Genomic DNA, 18,455 nt, shown 5'->3' with positions numbered 1-18,455 from the left:
ACAGTGTGAAAAATGTGACAGCAGACGAAAAACTCGTGAGATAAAATAACGGGTCCTCATATTAAAGACCTGCTCCAGTCCTACCTTTAAACCTTAAATTGTCACTGAAAAAAGCATAAAAAGTCTGACTATGAACAGTGACGGCTGTCAAAATAGAGTCTATTTTGTATAAAATTCTATATAAAATAGCTGTAATTTTGTGCGCTAAAGTGTGGCGCGTGGTCGTTAATTGTTACCTATTGTAATCATGGGTTGCATACACATCATATTTAAATAGCCAAGAAGCAGGGCTTTAAAGTGGCATCACAAAATAACTGTATTCTTTTGTATTTCCATGATGGTCATAATACGTGATTTGCATGAAAAATATGAGATATACAAGAATTTAGTTTCACATTAACAGTGACATATATTAGTCCAAGACAATGTGTTTAATGTCTTAACATTTTATTGAAATAATGTAGTAATAAGTACATAAATCAGTGTCTATAGTTAAATTTCAATCACAGTGTAAGCAGTTATTCATCTACGATGGAAAGATATTGACTGAATAAGTTTGCAGATAAAGTTGTGAAAACACATTTATTCAGAGAGAGGGCCTAAATTGTTTGATTACTGTGTTAGATTAAAGTCATCATTTTGCAACGAACCTTTTTTGCTTTAACTTGCAAATTAAAACTTATTTAAGCAATATACATGTCAAAGAATATGTTTACATGCTATTTTAATTGAAGCTGGTATTTTTCAAGGAATAGTAAGAGAAAATATTGTAATCAATGTAACAATTGTAACCAAATAGCTGTTGAATCTGAATATAGTATATTTCTCCGTTCCCATTAGATCAAACTTACGTAAAAATTATCTTGGGTCAGTTTCGTGGCAAGATGTGTATAAATTTGTTTACTTCATGCCAATATGTAATAAAACCATTTCAACAGATATGACTTGTGTTGTCTCAGTCTTTATATATTACAAAGGCAATATCAAAATGACCCATATTTGTTAAAGATACTATAAAGAAAACATATTTTTTCAATTGTACCCTATTTGTTAAGGATACTATCAAGGAAGCATACCATTCAAATACCCTTTATTTGTAAACAAAACGTTTTAAAGGACGTCTTAATATCGAATAGTTGATAAAGATACTGTAAAAGAGGTCTGTTATCTTAATATCCCGTATTTGTTGAAACTTTAACAGAGAAGACCACTTATCCTAATAACACGTATTTGTTAAATATATTGCAAGAACACTTTTTTTAATTTTCCATATTCGTTTAAGACACTATAAAGGACACCACTTATTTTGATAAACCATATATGTTAAAGATACAATAAAGAAGACCATTCATTCTAATCTCCAATATTTGTTTAAGACAGTTTCTAATGTCTTGTATTTTTTGAAGATATCAGGAGACCACTTATGTTAATGTTCGATTTATGTTTGTGATACTATAAAAGAGACCTACTATTTCAAGAGACATTCAATTGATTGGTATATAACAGAATTTGTGTTACAATGTCTCTGCAAGATTGTTATTGTTCAACGTCCATATGATTTAGTGTATTTATAAACCTGTACGTTTGTATATAATGCTAAACTTAATATATAGGCCTGGGTTATATTTCATATAAGTACGTGTAAGGAATACATATCTTTTTCAGTAATGGTCCCTTTAGTACGGATTACATTTAGCAAATATATACTACTGTGTAGAGGGGCTCCGCGGGCCGTGTCGGTGAGTAAGGGTTATGACTTCTAATCACAACCCGCTTCATCGATGTGGTTTTTAACCTCGCATTAGATATAGAATTCTTCATGTAAGAAAACTATCCATCAGTGGCAATTACCGCATATGATATCTTCCTCTACCAATGAATCGGGGAAAATCGCTTTCTGACATTTTACGTAGTTGGAAGGCTGACTTTTTTAAGTAACTCTCATTGCCAGTGTGAGTTGTAATATGGGTTTTTGACTGTGTCATTTAATGTCGTATAATAGTAAATAAATGTGGCAGGAAAATAAATATAAAAGAACCCCACTTTTATCTATAGCTTTTAGTGTTTTTTTTAGGTTTAAAGACAAACTAATGTGTAGGGATTCATAACGTAAAATGTGTCTCGTTACATATGACATCTCCGAAACATTGTCTGTTTTGTTCAAATAATTATATAAGGAATAATGTTTAGGTCCATGAGACTTACAAACACTATAACAGGTAGCAAAATGATTGTATTGCTTGTAAAAAGTATATTTCATTTATTTCAACTCATTTCTGTCATTGGGTCATTTCGTTCTGTCGGGGCACCATGAAAAATGTATGGCGTCCGGCCGAATGTAGATCCACCGAACGTCGCTCCAACAGACATCGTTATGACACCCTGACAAAAGTTATCCCGCCGGACATCGTCCCGCTTAATATTGTCCTGCCGATCGTCGCCCCGAAAAATGTACCCCGCCGAATGCCGCCGTGCCAAACGTTGTCATTTCCCCTTCCGGAATGACATGATAGTATCAATAAAATTGGAAATAAAATTTAATAGTTATGATAACCATACCCAACCTTCAATCAATTAGAGACACTTTGAATGACACTTAGATAGAAAGAGGGTAATATGTGTGCGTGCTGCCCGTCCGTCCGTCTTCTTTTGTCCAGATATGAACTATGTCATACATTGGGAAAATACTAACAGTTTCCTATATGGGTGATCTTCAACTGCCCCGCTAAAAAAAATCAGGAAAGTTTCTTAAACTGGAGCGTCTTCTGCACACTCCTACAGCAAAACATTTACATTCACCTCATGGGTAAGTGGTGGTGACCATCATCATTTATTATTAGATACATAGAGAATAACAGGTTACTGTCTTTTGAAAAAGGGTTTCTCAGACGAGGCTAGATATGGTCCTGGAAGGAGCGATGCTTGCCGAGCTCCTTCCGGACCGAGTCTGAGAAATCCCTTTCTCACAAGACAGTAACCTGTTATTCTATTGATCATGCCATAATTTATTAACAACTTTATCCTACCATTATGAGAAATAAAGTGCAAAAAGTAGGGGTGTACCAAATTTTGCTGTTTTGCCGGTCTTCCTTTTTTATTTATTTATTCTTCAAAATGACGCCATCTTGTTTTTCAGAATAACTGCTAAAAGACATATTTACGCGATTATTTTTATAAACGCGCTCTTAATAGGTACGTGAGACCATGTCACTAATGTGTATACCTACCATATTTTTAATTACCACAAAAAAGTTTTTATAACGGAAACGCCCATAGAAAACGGAAAATGACTCATGTAAAGCGTTTGTTCAGGATTTTAGCTGTCTGCACTTACATCATGGAATATTGCATCTGAAATGGACTGTTATGGAATAAAATCAACGGTAGATGAAACGGTACTGCCTTTTTTTCTGCCAAGCGGCGTTATGGCGTGTGTATATTTGAAACCACTTCAAACCTTTGCTTGGTGAGAATGTGTATTCGTCTAGCAACTGAACTTCGGATAAAATTTCTCTTGGCAACAAATTGAAATTATTCTTTTGTGTTCAGCAGAACAGAGATGTCGGTTACAAAACACAAGGTTAGCATTTGTATTTTTTTCCCGCTTTTTTATATTTTGGGATTTTAAAGACCTACTTCAGTGTCGTATGAGGACGTAATAATTTTAAATGCAAAATGGACACACTCTGGTGTCCTTGGATTTACAGTGCAAAGTGTTCTCAAGTCACTGACCCGAGAAAGCCTGCTTTTCTCAGACAGGCTTTATCAGGCAGGTGTTATAGTAATGGCATGATAAATACGCATCGCATGCCAGGTGGATGACATTTTGCATGCGGGAATTATAAGCCTGGCTGAAATTTGAAGCAGAAGTGTCAGGCAAATGATTCGAAGGCTGCAACTCTTATCTGTACAGGATTGCTCTGATAATATTTTCCCCGTTTTTATGCATTAATCTCTTACTAACTGTTTTATATAGAAGACTTATATATTTAATAAACAAATTGTAACAGGATAATCCAATTTTACAACTTGAACTCTGTGTAGATTCAGTTTCGTACACAGATGAAACATGACAGATAAACCTAGCGTGTTTTCCATAAACATGTCAAATGTTACGTAATTCGTTTATAATGCTGTCATAGCTGATACAACTACTGATAAAACATCCTCACAGGATCGACCCAGACATTTATTTTATGCCTAATCATTAGAAACACCAAGTAACACTCACAAACCGCAATAAGAACACTCGTCGGCACTTGTTCATAAAAACAAACTGGTCATAACATTATACTTAATCCTTTACACTTTGTCGTGTACAGATTTCGCAGACGAACCGTTGTTCATATCAAATAGTAATGTTGTATAAAATACTTATCATAACATACATATTGATTTGTCTGTCAACACAGGATGTAAACGATCAAACAGCGAAGGGCGTTCAAGACGATTCTAAGGAGTGTTTACTAAGAAGATCCGTATAAAATATTACGGAATGCCATTGGAGTTATAGGGTTGTGGATGTATTGTTTAGCTTTTAGTCAGTCCTTGTTTGTCAAGGCTAAGGTGGGTTTTCAAACACATATCCTGTAAATTAACGTAGAAAGTACATGCTGGATTTTAAATGGAAATTTATCATCCGATTACATTGAAGACGTAAATACGTTTCACTATATCTTATCCGCAAAAAGTCTTCAAAGGTTTGTACCAATTTCAATAATTTAGGAATTCTTTTAAATTGCACAATTGTAAAAGTTCTGTGTCAAAATCAAATCATAAATTTGGAAGATAGAATTCATGTATAAACCTTTTAAACAAGAAATAAAATATGAATTGAATTTTATACACTGTTTCCTGCTCCAAACAACGTCATGTCATTTATTTCACTTTCATTGCAGATTTTTTTTCTGATTGGTTATATATACCGGGAGCATTTACTGTTGAATTAAGAACAACAAACAACATTTCAGTTTTAGGCTGTCATACATAGTCACCTTTGTGAATTTAATTACACTTACACTTAATGTTGACGGCAGTTTTTTGTTTGTTTGTTTTTTTTGACACCTTTGAGCGCTCAAAAAGAAATTATTGGAACTGTACGTTATATGTATAAAGAACAAAAGCTTCGCCTAAACAAAACAGCAAACTGCTTTGCCAATACCATTTGAAATTTATCACTCGATTAGATGATTAGGTCAGTCATATTAATAATATCTGTCGTGTGTTTACTAATCGGATAGAAATATCATCCAACCCGAGGGCACCTGCGCATTGGGCGGTAATGAGGCTTGCATCACGGATATTTTTTCTTGCATATTGTATACATGTTAGCATTTTATTCTGGCAGATTATTTTTCTTGCATACCGTATTTTACAAGTAACAGGTAGAAATACTTACGTAGCACTCTTTCTTATAGTAGAAAATGAACACAAAGTGCGGGAAATTAACGTCCGTAAGCAGAAGTGACGTCATGATATTTTTCGTTACGCACAATAACAAAGTTTCACTTTAGTTTTATCATTTGTAGCCTAACGTTATGTTCTTACGGTAAACTTACGTATTTTGAGTTGAGAAATATACTATTAGGAATGGAAAGAAACTATCAGGGCACCTGCTTTTTTTTCGTATTTACATAAACAATATATTATCACTGCATGAACCACTAGTTGTCATTAACATCGCGAGAGTCAGATGGCATGGGAGTGCCAGATGGGTTTTGCCGGCATGGGTCCCGAAAACGCAAGTCCGATGTGCAAGAAAAACACTTAAAAATATTATGTCACACAAGGATATGATTTTATTCATTCTTGCATAAAAACTACTTTTCTCACTTGATCCGCCCATTTATTAACGGGAGAAAAATCGTGTGCACACAAGGCAATTCACGTGCCGTTAATACTCGATTTTTATTTTTGAAATGCTTTCCCAGGGACGTATATGTATTTCTGCGCAGATTGACATCTGGTATCTGCGTCTTGTTTATTTCATAAAAAAAAATTCTTGAAGCATTAAAGATGCAAACTAAACCATAGAATGTTTTACTGTATAAGTAACTAACGCCAAATGCGAAGCCCCTAACACTGTCCGTACTCGTTTCTTCCCTTGTTTATTCCCCTTTTAGAACTCGGCGTCCATTCAGATTTTGTAGACAACCGTGAATGTTAAAGAATCGCGTGTTTACCTAGCGATTCTTTGTTTTTAGGAATCATATTTATGATTTTGGTAAGTATAAGTCGGTATGTTTTTATCTAATTTCTCGAAGAATTTATATAAACAACTTGAAAGCTTGACACTACGTTCGTACTCATCCGTACTCAACCTGTGTCCGTACTCAATATAACTCAAATGTAAAGTTATTATTCCTGAAATTGTGATCGAGTCCACCAAATTGTGAAATGCAATGAACAATTATTGTTCATTTTAAGTTTGTAATAACGAGAGTAAAAAAATAACTTAAAAACCTTCTGGATGTGCTTTTGATAGTGTTGTTTATTTCTGGGCCCTGGATACGGACATTTGAAACATGTTTACCGTTTCCAAGAACAATAGGAATGGTAAATAAAAAATGTACCGGAATCGTCAAGTCATCGCATGTGAAAACAATACATAAAGTCGCCGTGTAAGGTTTTTATGCAAGAATAGCGACAATACACGTCGACAAAAAACGTATATTATCCCTACATACTACATCCAATTGTTAAAAAGACATACAAATGCACATAAACTTGTCGCATTTACAAATTAAGTACAACATTTTTACAATAACAGAGGTGCAGAATTTTTTTTGATTTTATTTTACTGAAAATTGGTTAGAATTGTAACAAATACTAAGTGTTCGTGACCTATCATGTGTCGGTGCGACGTTAAATCCAAAAAAAAAAAAAAAAAAAAAAAAAAAAAAAAAAAAAAAAAAAAAAACTAAGTGTTCGTGTACGATATAGCAAAACACTACCCACTTCTTCTCTGATATTGGTTTTCGTTAATTAACGATTTCTAGATGATTGGGTGTATTTTTGTGGCGTTTGAAATGTGTTGAAACTGTAATATCAATGACTTATATGGCAGCACAGCTTGGTTTAACTGAATCGTTATCAACAACATATTGTTCCAAGCAAATTATTCTAAATTTTAGAAAAGCATTATCAGTTATTTTTATGAGCAAACAAAAATGCAAATGGCTGATTAGCTTTCTTTTGTTTAGTAGCTTTAGTATATGTTCTTTATTGCACACTGCTGGTAAGGGGATTTAAGTATATATGCATTATTTTGTTTTGTAATAATGTGAATAGGTTGATATTTGTTGCGGCCTAAATTTCAAGTTTTTCGTGTTTGTGTCAGTCCACGAAATTTTAAACCAACAAACGAGTAGAATTCCCACTCATTGTATGTTTAGTAGATAAAATCCACGAATTCACTTCTCATCAAAGTACTGTAGTAGCTGTGGCTGTTTTGGTGCAAAACCAAGAAATTATTAGAACATGAAACGCTTTTTTTGTCAAGAAATCCCAACATTTTGTTTCCACGAAACACTATTCTGTTCAAAACCACAAACGTTTGTGCCCACGTAACTATTTGGTTCAAAACCACGAACGTTTATTCACAAGAAACACTATTTGGTCCAAAAGAATGAAATGTCGTGCCCACGAAACTCTATGATTTCTCTGTCATATTTAAAGTTAACAGAAATACAAAACAACACCAACGTCAGACGGTCACCGGCATTTTTTAAACAGACAAATAGATATTATTGTGAAATAAAAACGCCAGTCTTTTATGTCACCACCATTAATGTTGTACATTAAGAAACTGAATATTGATGGCCATTTCGTCTGTTGATATCTCTGAAATAATTTTGACTTTTTTAAAGTTCTCATTACATCTGTATAACATGATAGAATGATATTGATATTTTTCCAAATGTAAAAGCTTTGTAGACAATAAATTTTATTTGAATTTTAGTATTAGAAACAGCAAATTAATCGTTTGTAAGAAACCTTAGGACATGTCATATACCAAGCAAAAATATGATATACGAACTGAAACACTGTATACAAATTAAACGTTTGTCATATTATTTGTTTTTACCCGGCTATTTTCAATTGGAAATATACTATCATTCACTAAAATGTAATTGATAATCAGATTGATATGCCATTATAAGTAGAATACTAATTATAAACTGAGGGTTAATAGTGTACGGTTTGTATACCATACAATGCTATTTCATTTGTTGTTTCTTTTTCTGTAAATGATTTATAGATCGATTGTGAAGCAAGTTCTACAACTTATATTTGAGAGCTTGACATTTCAACCTTCGCCATCCCCTTCAAAGTCTCTCATATATTATTACGGCAAAACGTCACCGATATGCGAGTATTTTATTTAAAACAGACGTTGCTACTTAAGGTGAAATGCGCCCCAAAATTTTTTGCCGAATTTCGTCCTGAAATTTATACTGTATAAAATTTAAAATATATGCGATTGAGCTCCGGTTTTACTTTGTCGCCATATTGTTCGTGTTTTTTGCTATTGTGTCACAAACATGGCCCCTGACGTCACTTTTCGTGTAACGCCCAGTTCCGGGTGCTTTCGGCATTTTTCCTTTTCTGCGCTCTGAATGTCATATCAATGAAAAATACAAAATAATTGTCACTTTGCATTCAGAAAATGCTACTTAATGGTATGAAATTCAGCGAATTAAGATTTACGCCTAGGACGTCAGAGACGATATTGTGACGTCAGAACGGAAAAACTCACATCAAGTTTTATAACAATTATTTGCTTAAAATCCAGTTTATAAAAAACTGACCCGATAAAAAACGTAAAATTTTGTAAAATGTTGTTTCGCGGTGTGTACGTCTAGTAGACAAATAAATACGTAGGGGTCACTGACTTTAATTTTTCAATGTTTGACGATATTTTACCCCTACCTCATTAAGAAATGACACGTTTTATCGCCGAGTCATTTTTGTTAACAAAATAATCTAAAGAATATGCGAAGCTGCGTGTGTTAACGGTAAATTCGGAATGAATTGATGAAATGAATCGACATGAAAGTATTGAGAGACATATGGTGAGATTTGCTAAGAATGCGTTAAAGAAAAAGTCCATTTTTTAAACATGTAAGAGCATTCAGGTGATTACGGACATGTTCCGAAAAGAAGAATTGTAGATATGAAATATCTTAATGAGATATTTGATAAAGGGTGTAAATTATGTAAACGACATTTCGCATCAAAGGATATTATCGAAAAAAACTTGTGATCATTGGTTAATCAGCATGTATTATTCGTCGATTCCTTGATATGACTTAAAATTATTTGAATTCAAGAGTTCAGATTGTGAACTCGAAACTACAGTTTCTACATCAATACCAAGGGCATCCGGAGGAACAGATATGGCTTTTACTTTTTCCGTACTTCTTAAATTTGGAAGCTGCAACTCGTGAGTGTTTTATGAAGTATTTTCTAGTATTCATTATTAAGAGCTTGTAATTGCACTTGATCAGAAGGTTCCCGCCAAGAAATAAATTATTTGCATCGGAGCAGCAGTTGTGCGTGATTGTAATAAAAAGAAAGACACTGTCTCAAGATTAAATTCTCTGCGTCTAACCAGCTGCAATACTTTATAATCATCTGAAGATCTTTTTTTAAGAATAGAGTCTGTTCGCTGGACTAGTTACTCTGCCTTACTATGACCTCACTGTCTCTGTCTCTTTGTCTCTCTCGTGCGGAAGGTCGGGACTTTGATCGCTAGTCGTTTACCAAGGATATAAAAATGATACCAGTTGCTCAGCATTATGCGTATAGAACAGACTCTTCTCTCAACTCGAAATCTCGCACGAATGAGATGTGGAGATTGATGTCTAAATTGGTAGAATTTGTTTCATGATTCACAATAAATTAGCCCGTGTAAAAATATAAATTTCATATCTGATAGAGGATCTGGTATACTATTTTCGTACTGATTATACATGTGAAATGAAGCAACAGTCCGACATGCGTCGATAAATATTTCTGGTAAAATCAGGCAATCCTTCATAATCATAAAAGTACATATGATCGAAATTTCTAAATGTTTACAAGATGTTTAAGTATCTATTTTTACGAAATTAAACATCAACTGACCGCATACTAGCTTTATTTACAAAGCTAAGTTAGCATTTTGCATTAGACTGAGAAGATTAGTAAAAGAAAAGACATTCTTCAAGCTTTGAATCTGCATTTTGAAACCATCAATAGGAATAACAAATGGATAGTAAAAAGTGGATATATTGTCCATAAGTATTGACCTGACCCTCAATAGAGAAATAAATACTGCGTAAGTATTCTTTATAATTTAAAAATATCACATGTGCAAGTAGCTGCGGGGCCAAAACGATTAGCCATCAATCTTGGAGTTGTGCGTTGTAGTCCTCAGTCTAACATTTTTTTTTTTTCTCAAATTTCACTCCAAATTTTACAAGACGGAAAATTAATACACTTATCTATTTATTTTTTATGGAAAGAAATATACTTGTATTCAAGATATTTTGAAGTAAGTGTCGGATAAAATCTTTAAAGTTATCTTAGATAAAAAGACAAATTACTCCCGAAAATAGATACTACAAGACAAACCAATTAGAATTCGTGAAAATCGTTGCAAAAGACATTGTAAGAATAAAAGCAAATAAGGTAACACTTCATTATATTGAATTTAAAAAATGGTCTGCGGTAATTTCGTACCCGTGGTAACGTGCGTGGAAGTCAGACGGTTAACTATAAAGGTTATTTGTGTAATTACAGATCTTTTCAGGATACAATATTGCGTAAAGTAACGAAAACGTCTGAAAATATTAGCGAAGATTGATTAGTGTCATGTCAAATACTTACGGACAATTGTACAATATATACATTTGTCAAAGGTTTTTTTTTCACTAGTACATAGCATCTGAAGTTGAGATCGAATATATCGTGAAAATTTCTTATATTAAATACATCTCGTTTTTAACACGAACGTGAGTTGTGTAGGTTGAAACACATTTTTTTTTTCTTTAACGTCATATAGCCACAAACCATGTGGGGATGTGGGTAAAGTTATTTTTATTTTGCGAAAAATTAAAGTCGGTGACCCCTAAGTATTTATGTGTCTACTAGATTTATGAGATTTTGTTCAAACTTTAACTTCTACGGCATATTTGTGTCCCCGGGCATTATCGATTATACAGGAAGGGCTTTTTGTAGTATGAAGTGAAGTTTTGAACGTCCGAAGATGTGATATAACGAAAGTTAAAACTTCAGTCCTTTTACAACTACTCTGTCCACATGCTCGGACATGAAATTTGGATAGAGGCATGACAGTCATTTTAGTAAATACTTGAAAAATGAATAACGCTGATAATCAATTGGTGGAAAATTTTATTTTTACTTTCAAATAAAATCAATCCGTTTCTATCGGACACTTTGCGTTTTAATTATAAACATAAAATGGTACTAGTAAGACGGAAAATTCTTCTGAAGTATCAGAAATTTCAGGTCTATGATATCATGATGCGAAAGGTTTCCTGTTAGCCGTATGGGATAACTCCATTCTTTACATGCACGGACCCAGAGCCTGGCAGAGGGGCAGTGTGGGTCGATTTTCCCCTTTTGATTCTTACATTTTACAAAGAAAATCGGTCTTGAAACTCGGTGTGACCCCCACCCCCGCGCGCTTGAAATGGGTTTGGCATTATACAGAGTCATACAGTGTGTCACGATGCCAAAACGTATGATATCACGAGTGTATCTTATATTTTTTTTTAAACCGCTTGTTAAATAAATTGTATATATCGGCTCATGTTATCAACATATCTTTTAAAAGGATAGGTTTTCATCAGTACATTGTTTATGAGAGTCAAAAGTAAAAAGCGTCTTTGAAATTAAAGGAATTCGATGTACAAAGTACCGATTCAAAGTAAAAAAAAATAAATAAAACTATGAAATACTAGTCAACAGCATGACGGATGAATCTGCCCTTAATATTTTATGGTCATACCTTTTGCGTTTGCTTTATCGCATATATTTAACTTAACTTCAAAGTATATCGAAAAATGCATTTGTAGTTGGTGTCACATGCGATGATTATATTAATTGAAATGTTTTTCTTTAATTTTCTTGTTTTAAAACGTCCTGTAAAAGTCAAGCCCTTTCGGCCATTTGATATCAAAATGCACGAAAAAAAAATACGATCATAATTACGGAAAAATTGAGTGGGCGGATTAAAAGAAGTAAGGTTCATTCTAAAGTTTGAAATCTCAAGGAAATCAAGGAATTTTAATTGAACTTCAACTACATACGTTAACTTCGCAAGAGACGTTGAAGGGGAAGGCAAAAAGGTTGAAATCTCAAACTCTCTATTAATCACTCTCGACACCTCATACCTGATGAAATCCACCATTGCGATTGTATGAGAAAAGAGAAGCCAGTTTCCATTTTAATGCTGAGCGTCAAGCAAGGGAGCTACTAATATAATCTTTCAGGTTTTTGGTATGACGCGGCAGGGGATCGAGCCCACGACCTACCGCACTCGAAGCGGATGCCCTACAACTAGGCTATCGAGGTGTTTACAATTTCATTTGTTAACTGTAATAATATACTAAACAGTATAGAATTAGTATAGAACTGCTATATAATAGTTGTTTGTTTAGTGAGTTTTTGTGTGGGTTGATAGTGATTTTTATAGTTTAATATATATGTTAGGTGCTTGGCATGTTATTTGGTGGTAATTATATACAAAGGTATGTACGTGCATGATTAGTTGTTGTTGGTATTTCTTGTTTCAGTATCTCTCATACACAAGGAGAGTCCCCCCACCTCACACACACAACCCACCTACGCTTAGCTCATAGAAAGAGTGCAGATCTATGGATCGCGAATTCGATCTTTGGGTGCGGCGTATGTTTTCCGTAATTCTTTCACAAAAGACAGTGTGTCTGAAATCGTTCGTTCTCTTCATCTGTTGTACTGATACTGAAGCCAGGACCACTGGTTAGATTAACTGCCCGTCGTAACATAACTGCTATACTATTGAAGTACAACTTAAACAGGTCAAACGAGTTTGCTATTTTGCTTGGTTGCAGCCTGTTCCTGCAAATGATATTTAAAAATATTTTATTCTTGTTTACCCTTTGTGCAAATGGCTCGTCTTGTCAGCACTTACGTACGTAAGGCCGGGGCTAAAATGAAAAAAAAAACTGACTTGTCATGACTTGTTTGATCCAGTTGAATTGAACCTTCACATACTTTTCACTATGAACATATCACGTCACATGCTCATGTTTTTTTTACAAAGTTACTCGAATAAGGAGGGCGTATTTTTTTGCAGATGTCGGTCAGTCTGAACCAGCAGATAATCCCTTTTGATATATAGGATAGTAGGTCAAAGGTAAAGATGACATTGACCCAGAACAGCAGACGTTTTCGTCAAATAGCTATTTTATTATAGTGGCATTTGCACTTCCATATACAACAAATTAACATGTGAATAATGAACAGCGACCGGCATAGTGGGCCAAAATGTCACCTACTGGATGAGAGTAAATTGTAACATCAGACAATGAATATAAGTAATGTAATTAAGATAAAAATCTGACAATTAGAAATATCTGTATAAAATGGTTGTACAAAATAAATGTACAGGAGTTCAAACAAGACCAATATTAAAGAATACTTTTTGAGTATTTATTAATGGACTACCATGGTCATTAATTAGTCATGAATAAAATACAGTTCGTCAACACAGGTAAGACTTTGACAAGTATTTCAACCCCGCGGTTTTTCTTGGGTATCAATTTAACAAATATTTCAGTTTTCCATTAATGTCAAGATCATTGAACAAGTTACCCGAGATAACGGTACTTAAACTATTGACTCTTACGCCATTATAAAGTTCACAGTATAATAAGAAATGAGGTTCATTTTCCACGATACCACTAGGACAAAATCTACAAAGTCGTTCACCCTTAGTTTCCCCAATATACATCCCTATTTTTAGTCCTAATGGTAAAATACCTCACCAAAATTTACTAAGAACTGACCGTTCGTGTTTTATAAGATTCATTATTACATAATCTTTAGATTTTAGCACTTGTTTAAATGTAATTATGTTCTTAATTTCGGTGCTGTTACACAGTTATCGTTACTTTCAAACTAAATATGTTGCGAAATAGATTTGTTTCTCCATTCATAAACCTCAACCTATATAATAATACAATTATTTACTCTTGAGCCATTTAATATCACATCATATCCAATGGCTCAAGAGTCGATAATTGTAAAATGTATTATGAAGGAATTACAAAGAGTTATGTATTAAGTGCCTTAAAAATAGTAGATTTTATTACATGATATTTTGGTGAACATCTAAGACTTCGTTTTAAATTTATGTTCACGGAAGTGATAATTACCAGATATGATTCTTGCCGGTACTGGATATTCCCATATCAGTGGGTTTTTTTCTTGCATGCCGGACAGGATTTTCTCGTGCTTTTCCGGTGCTAGAAAAACTCATCTTACACCCAGATGTGTAAGATGATTCACGTGCTATAATTTATGAACGAATGCGTAAATTCATACGCTACTATAACAAAAAAGTGAAGAATATGGCATGCAAGAAAAAGAATATATCATTAGTTAAAGGTACGGATGGAAGTATCTGGACTTCGGTAACTGTTTTGTGGTAACTCGACTGAGCCTCGCTATCGCCTAAACAGTTACCCACGAGCCAGTTGTTCCCATCCACACCTTCTACCGGTGAAAGATTCTTATAATCTTCCTTTGGTATTCTGTCGAACGTATGATAGGGACCAGAGGAACCGTTATTTAAAATAATACTGCACGTGACAGGTGTGCATAAAGCCGGTCGCTGGGGAGGAAACAGGCAAAAGTTAGAACTTCCTCGCCGGAAGTGCATTTGGCCAGTTCGTGTGACGAGGACCAGATACAACTGTATATAAGAAGACGGTGTGATCTTAATGAAAATGCAGTTTTTTCGATAAATGAGTGCAGTTTTTATATAGGTCCTATTTAAACAATAGATTATCGGGGCTAAAAGTGCAGTTTGGAAATATAAAGACTAATACTTTTCTTCTTACACACATTAATTTTCTATTCTCTTTATATCCTTATGTCATTCATACTACTACAGTGACTGTCCAATATCTGTCACTTAAATCGTCTTCTTATTTTTACAGACTACACCAAAGAAATTTTGCGTCTGATATCAGGAGACATAGGTTCAAACCATACACATACCACTTTTTTAAAGGTATTGAATGCATGTGCACAGTAGATAGTTTAATTAAGTAAATATGGCCAGGAAAGAAATGGAGACTTTGTAAAACATGACTGTAGTATGAAATTAAAAAAAAAATGTATAAAGCCGTGCTCACCTTTTGTGAGTAGTATATTTAATTTACTGCATAATTTGCAACAGACATTTATCATTTTTTCCCTCGATATATAGCACATGTACGAACCTATGCCTTCTGATATCGAGCGCAAACTGTCCTTGGTGTAGTGTTTTTCAGGATATACAAACAAAACAAGTATTTTGTTAAAGTAACACAGTTTTAATCAAAAGTTTAAAATCATTTTATTATCATTTTCTTCAAACAAAAGATAACACGTATGCATTTTCAAACTTGATGCAAACTGTTCGCTGATAGTCACGGATCAATGTACTATCTGTCCGTCAAGTACCACGATTGAAACTATGCAGTGTGAACGTGTTTTGAGGTTCATGTGATTCATAACGCCTTAGACGTGTTAAATAAATTTATAGGAGAAATCCCTTTCTCCCATCATTAGATTATTGTATGCGTAATCTAAATTACTGTTAACTGTTTCTGTACAACGTTCTTTCATTTTAATACACATTGCACAGGCACTAAGGCAAAGTTGTTGTCTATAATATAATCTGTCTCTTTGTCTCGCATAGACCAATTTCTCGAAAACATTCATCTGTTAGAAGAATATCATGAAACAACGCCTTAATTTTATCATTATTGTGATATTATTTCATACTATTCACCAACAGAAACATAAACCGGATTTAAATAAATGGAAATATGCGAAATAAGTATAAATACGCCGTTATTTTAACTGGGTGTATGGGAAGCGCCACGGTAAATAGAGCGAAATCTAAAATTCGAGTCTTTACGCAAAATTTTTGGTGAAGCTCATTAGAGAGATAATTGTAATACAAACTTGAAAATTAAGAATTTATGCCGTATTTTTGTTGTATATAAAATTGCTAATTATAATACCTGTCAAGTGCATCATTTTGTGCTCTGCTGAAAACATGACGTTAAAGATTTTCAGCTGCAAAATAGAGAAAAACAGAAACTGGAAATAATACCAGTCGATCGGAATATCGTAAACTTTAATTTAGCAAATTTTTTTGACAGTCCGTTGTGTAAGCTGATAAAGTGTAGATATCTAATAGTCAATTTACGTTTAAAATCGTGGCAGATAGAAACAGTTCCATGTATACATTTTGTTTCAATACACGACAGGTTTTGTCTTGAAATTTTCAATATTTTTTTTCACATAATTATTCATCATCATAATTTGGGTCACAAACAATCCCAAAAAATGGAATGGCACTTGTCCGTTTCTTTTGAATGCTAGATATTTCTTTTAATAGTATGAGCAAAAGAGAATACACATATACACAGAACAAGAGAGAATATTTTTCTATCGTTCAACCTGCTATTATTTTTTTTGCGTTAAACAGATAACAATTACATAAACATGCGTAAACTTTGGATATATGATGGCATTTTTACATCAACAAATTACAATAAGATAACCTTAAATTAGCAAAATAAACTTATCGATCGTGTACAGTCCAATGTCAATGAAACCTGATAGCCGTTATCTGCAAATGTAAATTTGAACGACGCTATCTTGTTCTCCCTAAGGTATTTAAGGTGTTAATACATGAAGTAAATTTATATTATTTCGCCTGGACTTTATGAAATCTTAAGTTAGCGTTTTAGATTAAAACGGCAATCGAGAAACGTTAGAAATGGAAGTCTCTGGAAAAGTAGCTGAAGCAAGACAATATTTACAATTGTGTGAAAATTGCCAGTTTGAAAATGTTACAACAAAAGCAAACGGAAGATGTCGGGACTGTGAGGAGTATATGTGCGACACCTGCTTCCGTCATCATCTCAAGGGTAAAAGGAATAGAAATCATCAATTGATTGATATGAATGACCTAGATATTGCTGCAAGAAAGATTTCAGAAGAAGTAGAGAAATGTAAAAATCACGATAATGAGGCAATCAAATTTTATTGTCGTAAACACGAAATTGTTGGATGTGGTGACTGCTTTGTATTAGAGCATAGAACATGTACAGCCGAATACATAAAGGACATATCAAAAAACGTTCAGGAAACCGTGGATTTTATCAATTTGAAGAGGAAAATTGAAAAACTGGAGCTTCAGAACAAAGCAACCTATGAAACCGTTCGAAATTATCGGAAGGACGGTAAAGGAATGCAAGAAGAAGTGCTAACTAAGATAAGAAAGTTCAGAGCAGATATCAATATTTATCTTGATAAGGCAGAAGCAGCTATTATATCTGAAATGAAACAACTAATGTCCGACAACGACAAACTGCTTCATAAGATAGACAACGAATGTGCAAAATGTATATCTAAATGTGAAGATTTAAAGCAGAAACTTGATCCAACTGTCCATAGAGAAAATGTACTTTTTATACAAACAGTACGTAGCAAAGCAAGCATTCTGGAAATTGAACATGAGTTGTCAAGAACTGCACAATCAGTATGCAAAGTCAAGGGTTATGAATTTGTTCCTAGCCAACACTTGTCAAGTATCATCAAATCAAGCGAAAAACTGGGCAAACTGAATATTTCGAATAAAAATGAACCTAAGCATGATGAACCAAAGAAGCCAAAAAAGCCGGAACAACAGGAAACAGATAGACAAACTGGTAATATAACGATATTTTATCGTAGCTTGTGTCAGTTCTCTACTTTACAGATCATAGAAAGCAAACAAACATGTTATGTCATATAGCAATTTATTTTTACGAAGTTGTATGCTATCAATATTAATTATATAATATTATATATAATGACTTCGCAACTATATTCATACCTGACAGAACATGTGATATATTGTTTTAGCTGACAAATAGCCACGTTTGTCACGATATTTTCTCACGATATCGGGGTATTGTAAAATAGCACCATGCCACCATAGCCTCCTTAGTAAGCTCTTATTTTATCATTTCCTCAGCATTAATCATGAATCACACCTTTAACAGCTTCTATGTTGTTTCGTGTTATGACTAAAAAGCAAGATAAGAAATGTACAAAATGTCAAGACAAAAATCTAATAGAAATAATTTCGTTTCTTAAATGCATTTCACTCACAGCGGAGCCCGCTCGCTTAACTCAGT

At 33.8% G+C, this 18,455-nt stretch overlaps 1 protein-coding gene across 1 annotated transcript; it reads left to right on the top strand.

The window, feature by feature from the left end:
• Nucleotides 1-17,050: 17,050 nt before the first annotated feature.
• LOC128551534 (transcription intermediary factor 1-alpha-like) lies at nucleotides 17,051-17,984 on the top strand (the record flags this gene model as incomplete). Its single annotated transcript, XM_053532430.1, has 1 exon — nucleotides 17,051-17,984. A coding segment is annotated over exon 1 (934 nt), but the record flags the coding sequence as incomplete, so codon positions are not given.
• Between the last annotated feature and the right edge of the window lie 471 nt (nucleotides 17,985-18,455).

This window comes from Mercenaria mercenaria, unplaced genomic scaffold, assembly GCF_021730395.1.
Source record: "Mercenaria mercenaria strain notata unplaced genomic scaffold, MADL_Memer_1 contig_1241, whole genome shotgun sequence".
In the NCBI taxonomy this organism is placed as follows: Eukaryota; Metazoa; Mollusca; class Bivalvia; order Venerida; family Veneridae; genus Mercenaria; species Mercenaria mercenaria.
This window is presented reverse-complemented; position numbering and strand designations above follow the sequence as displayed.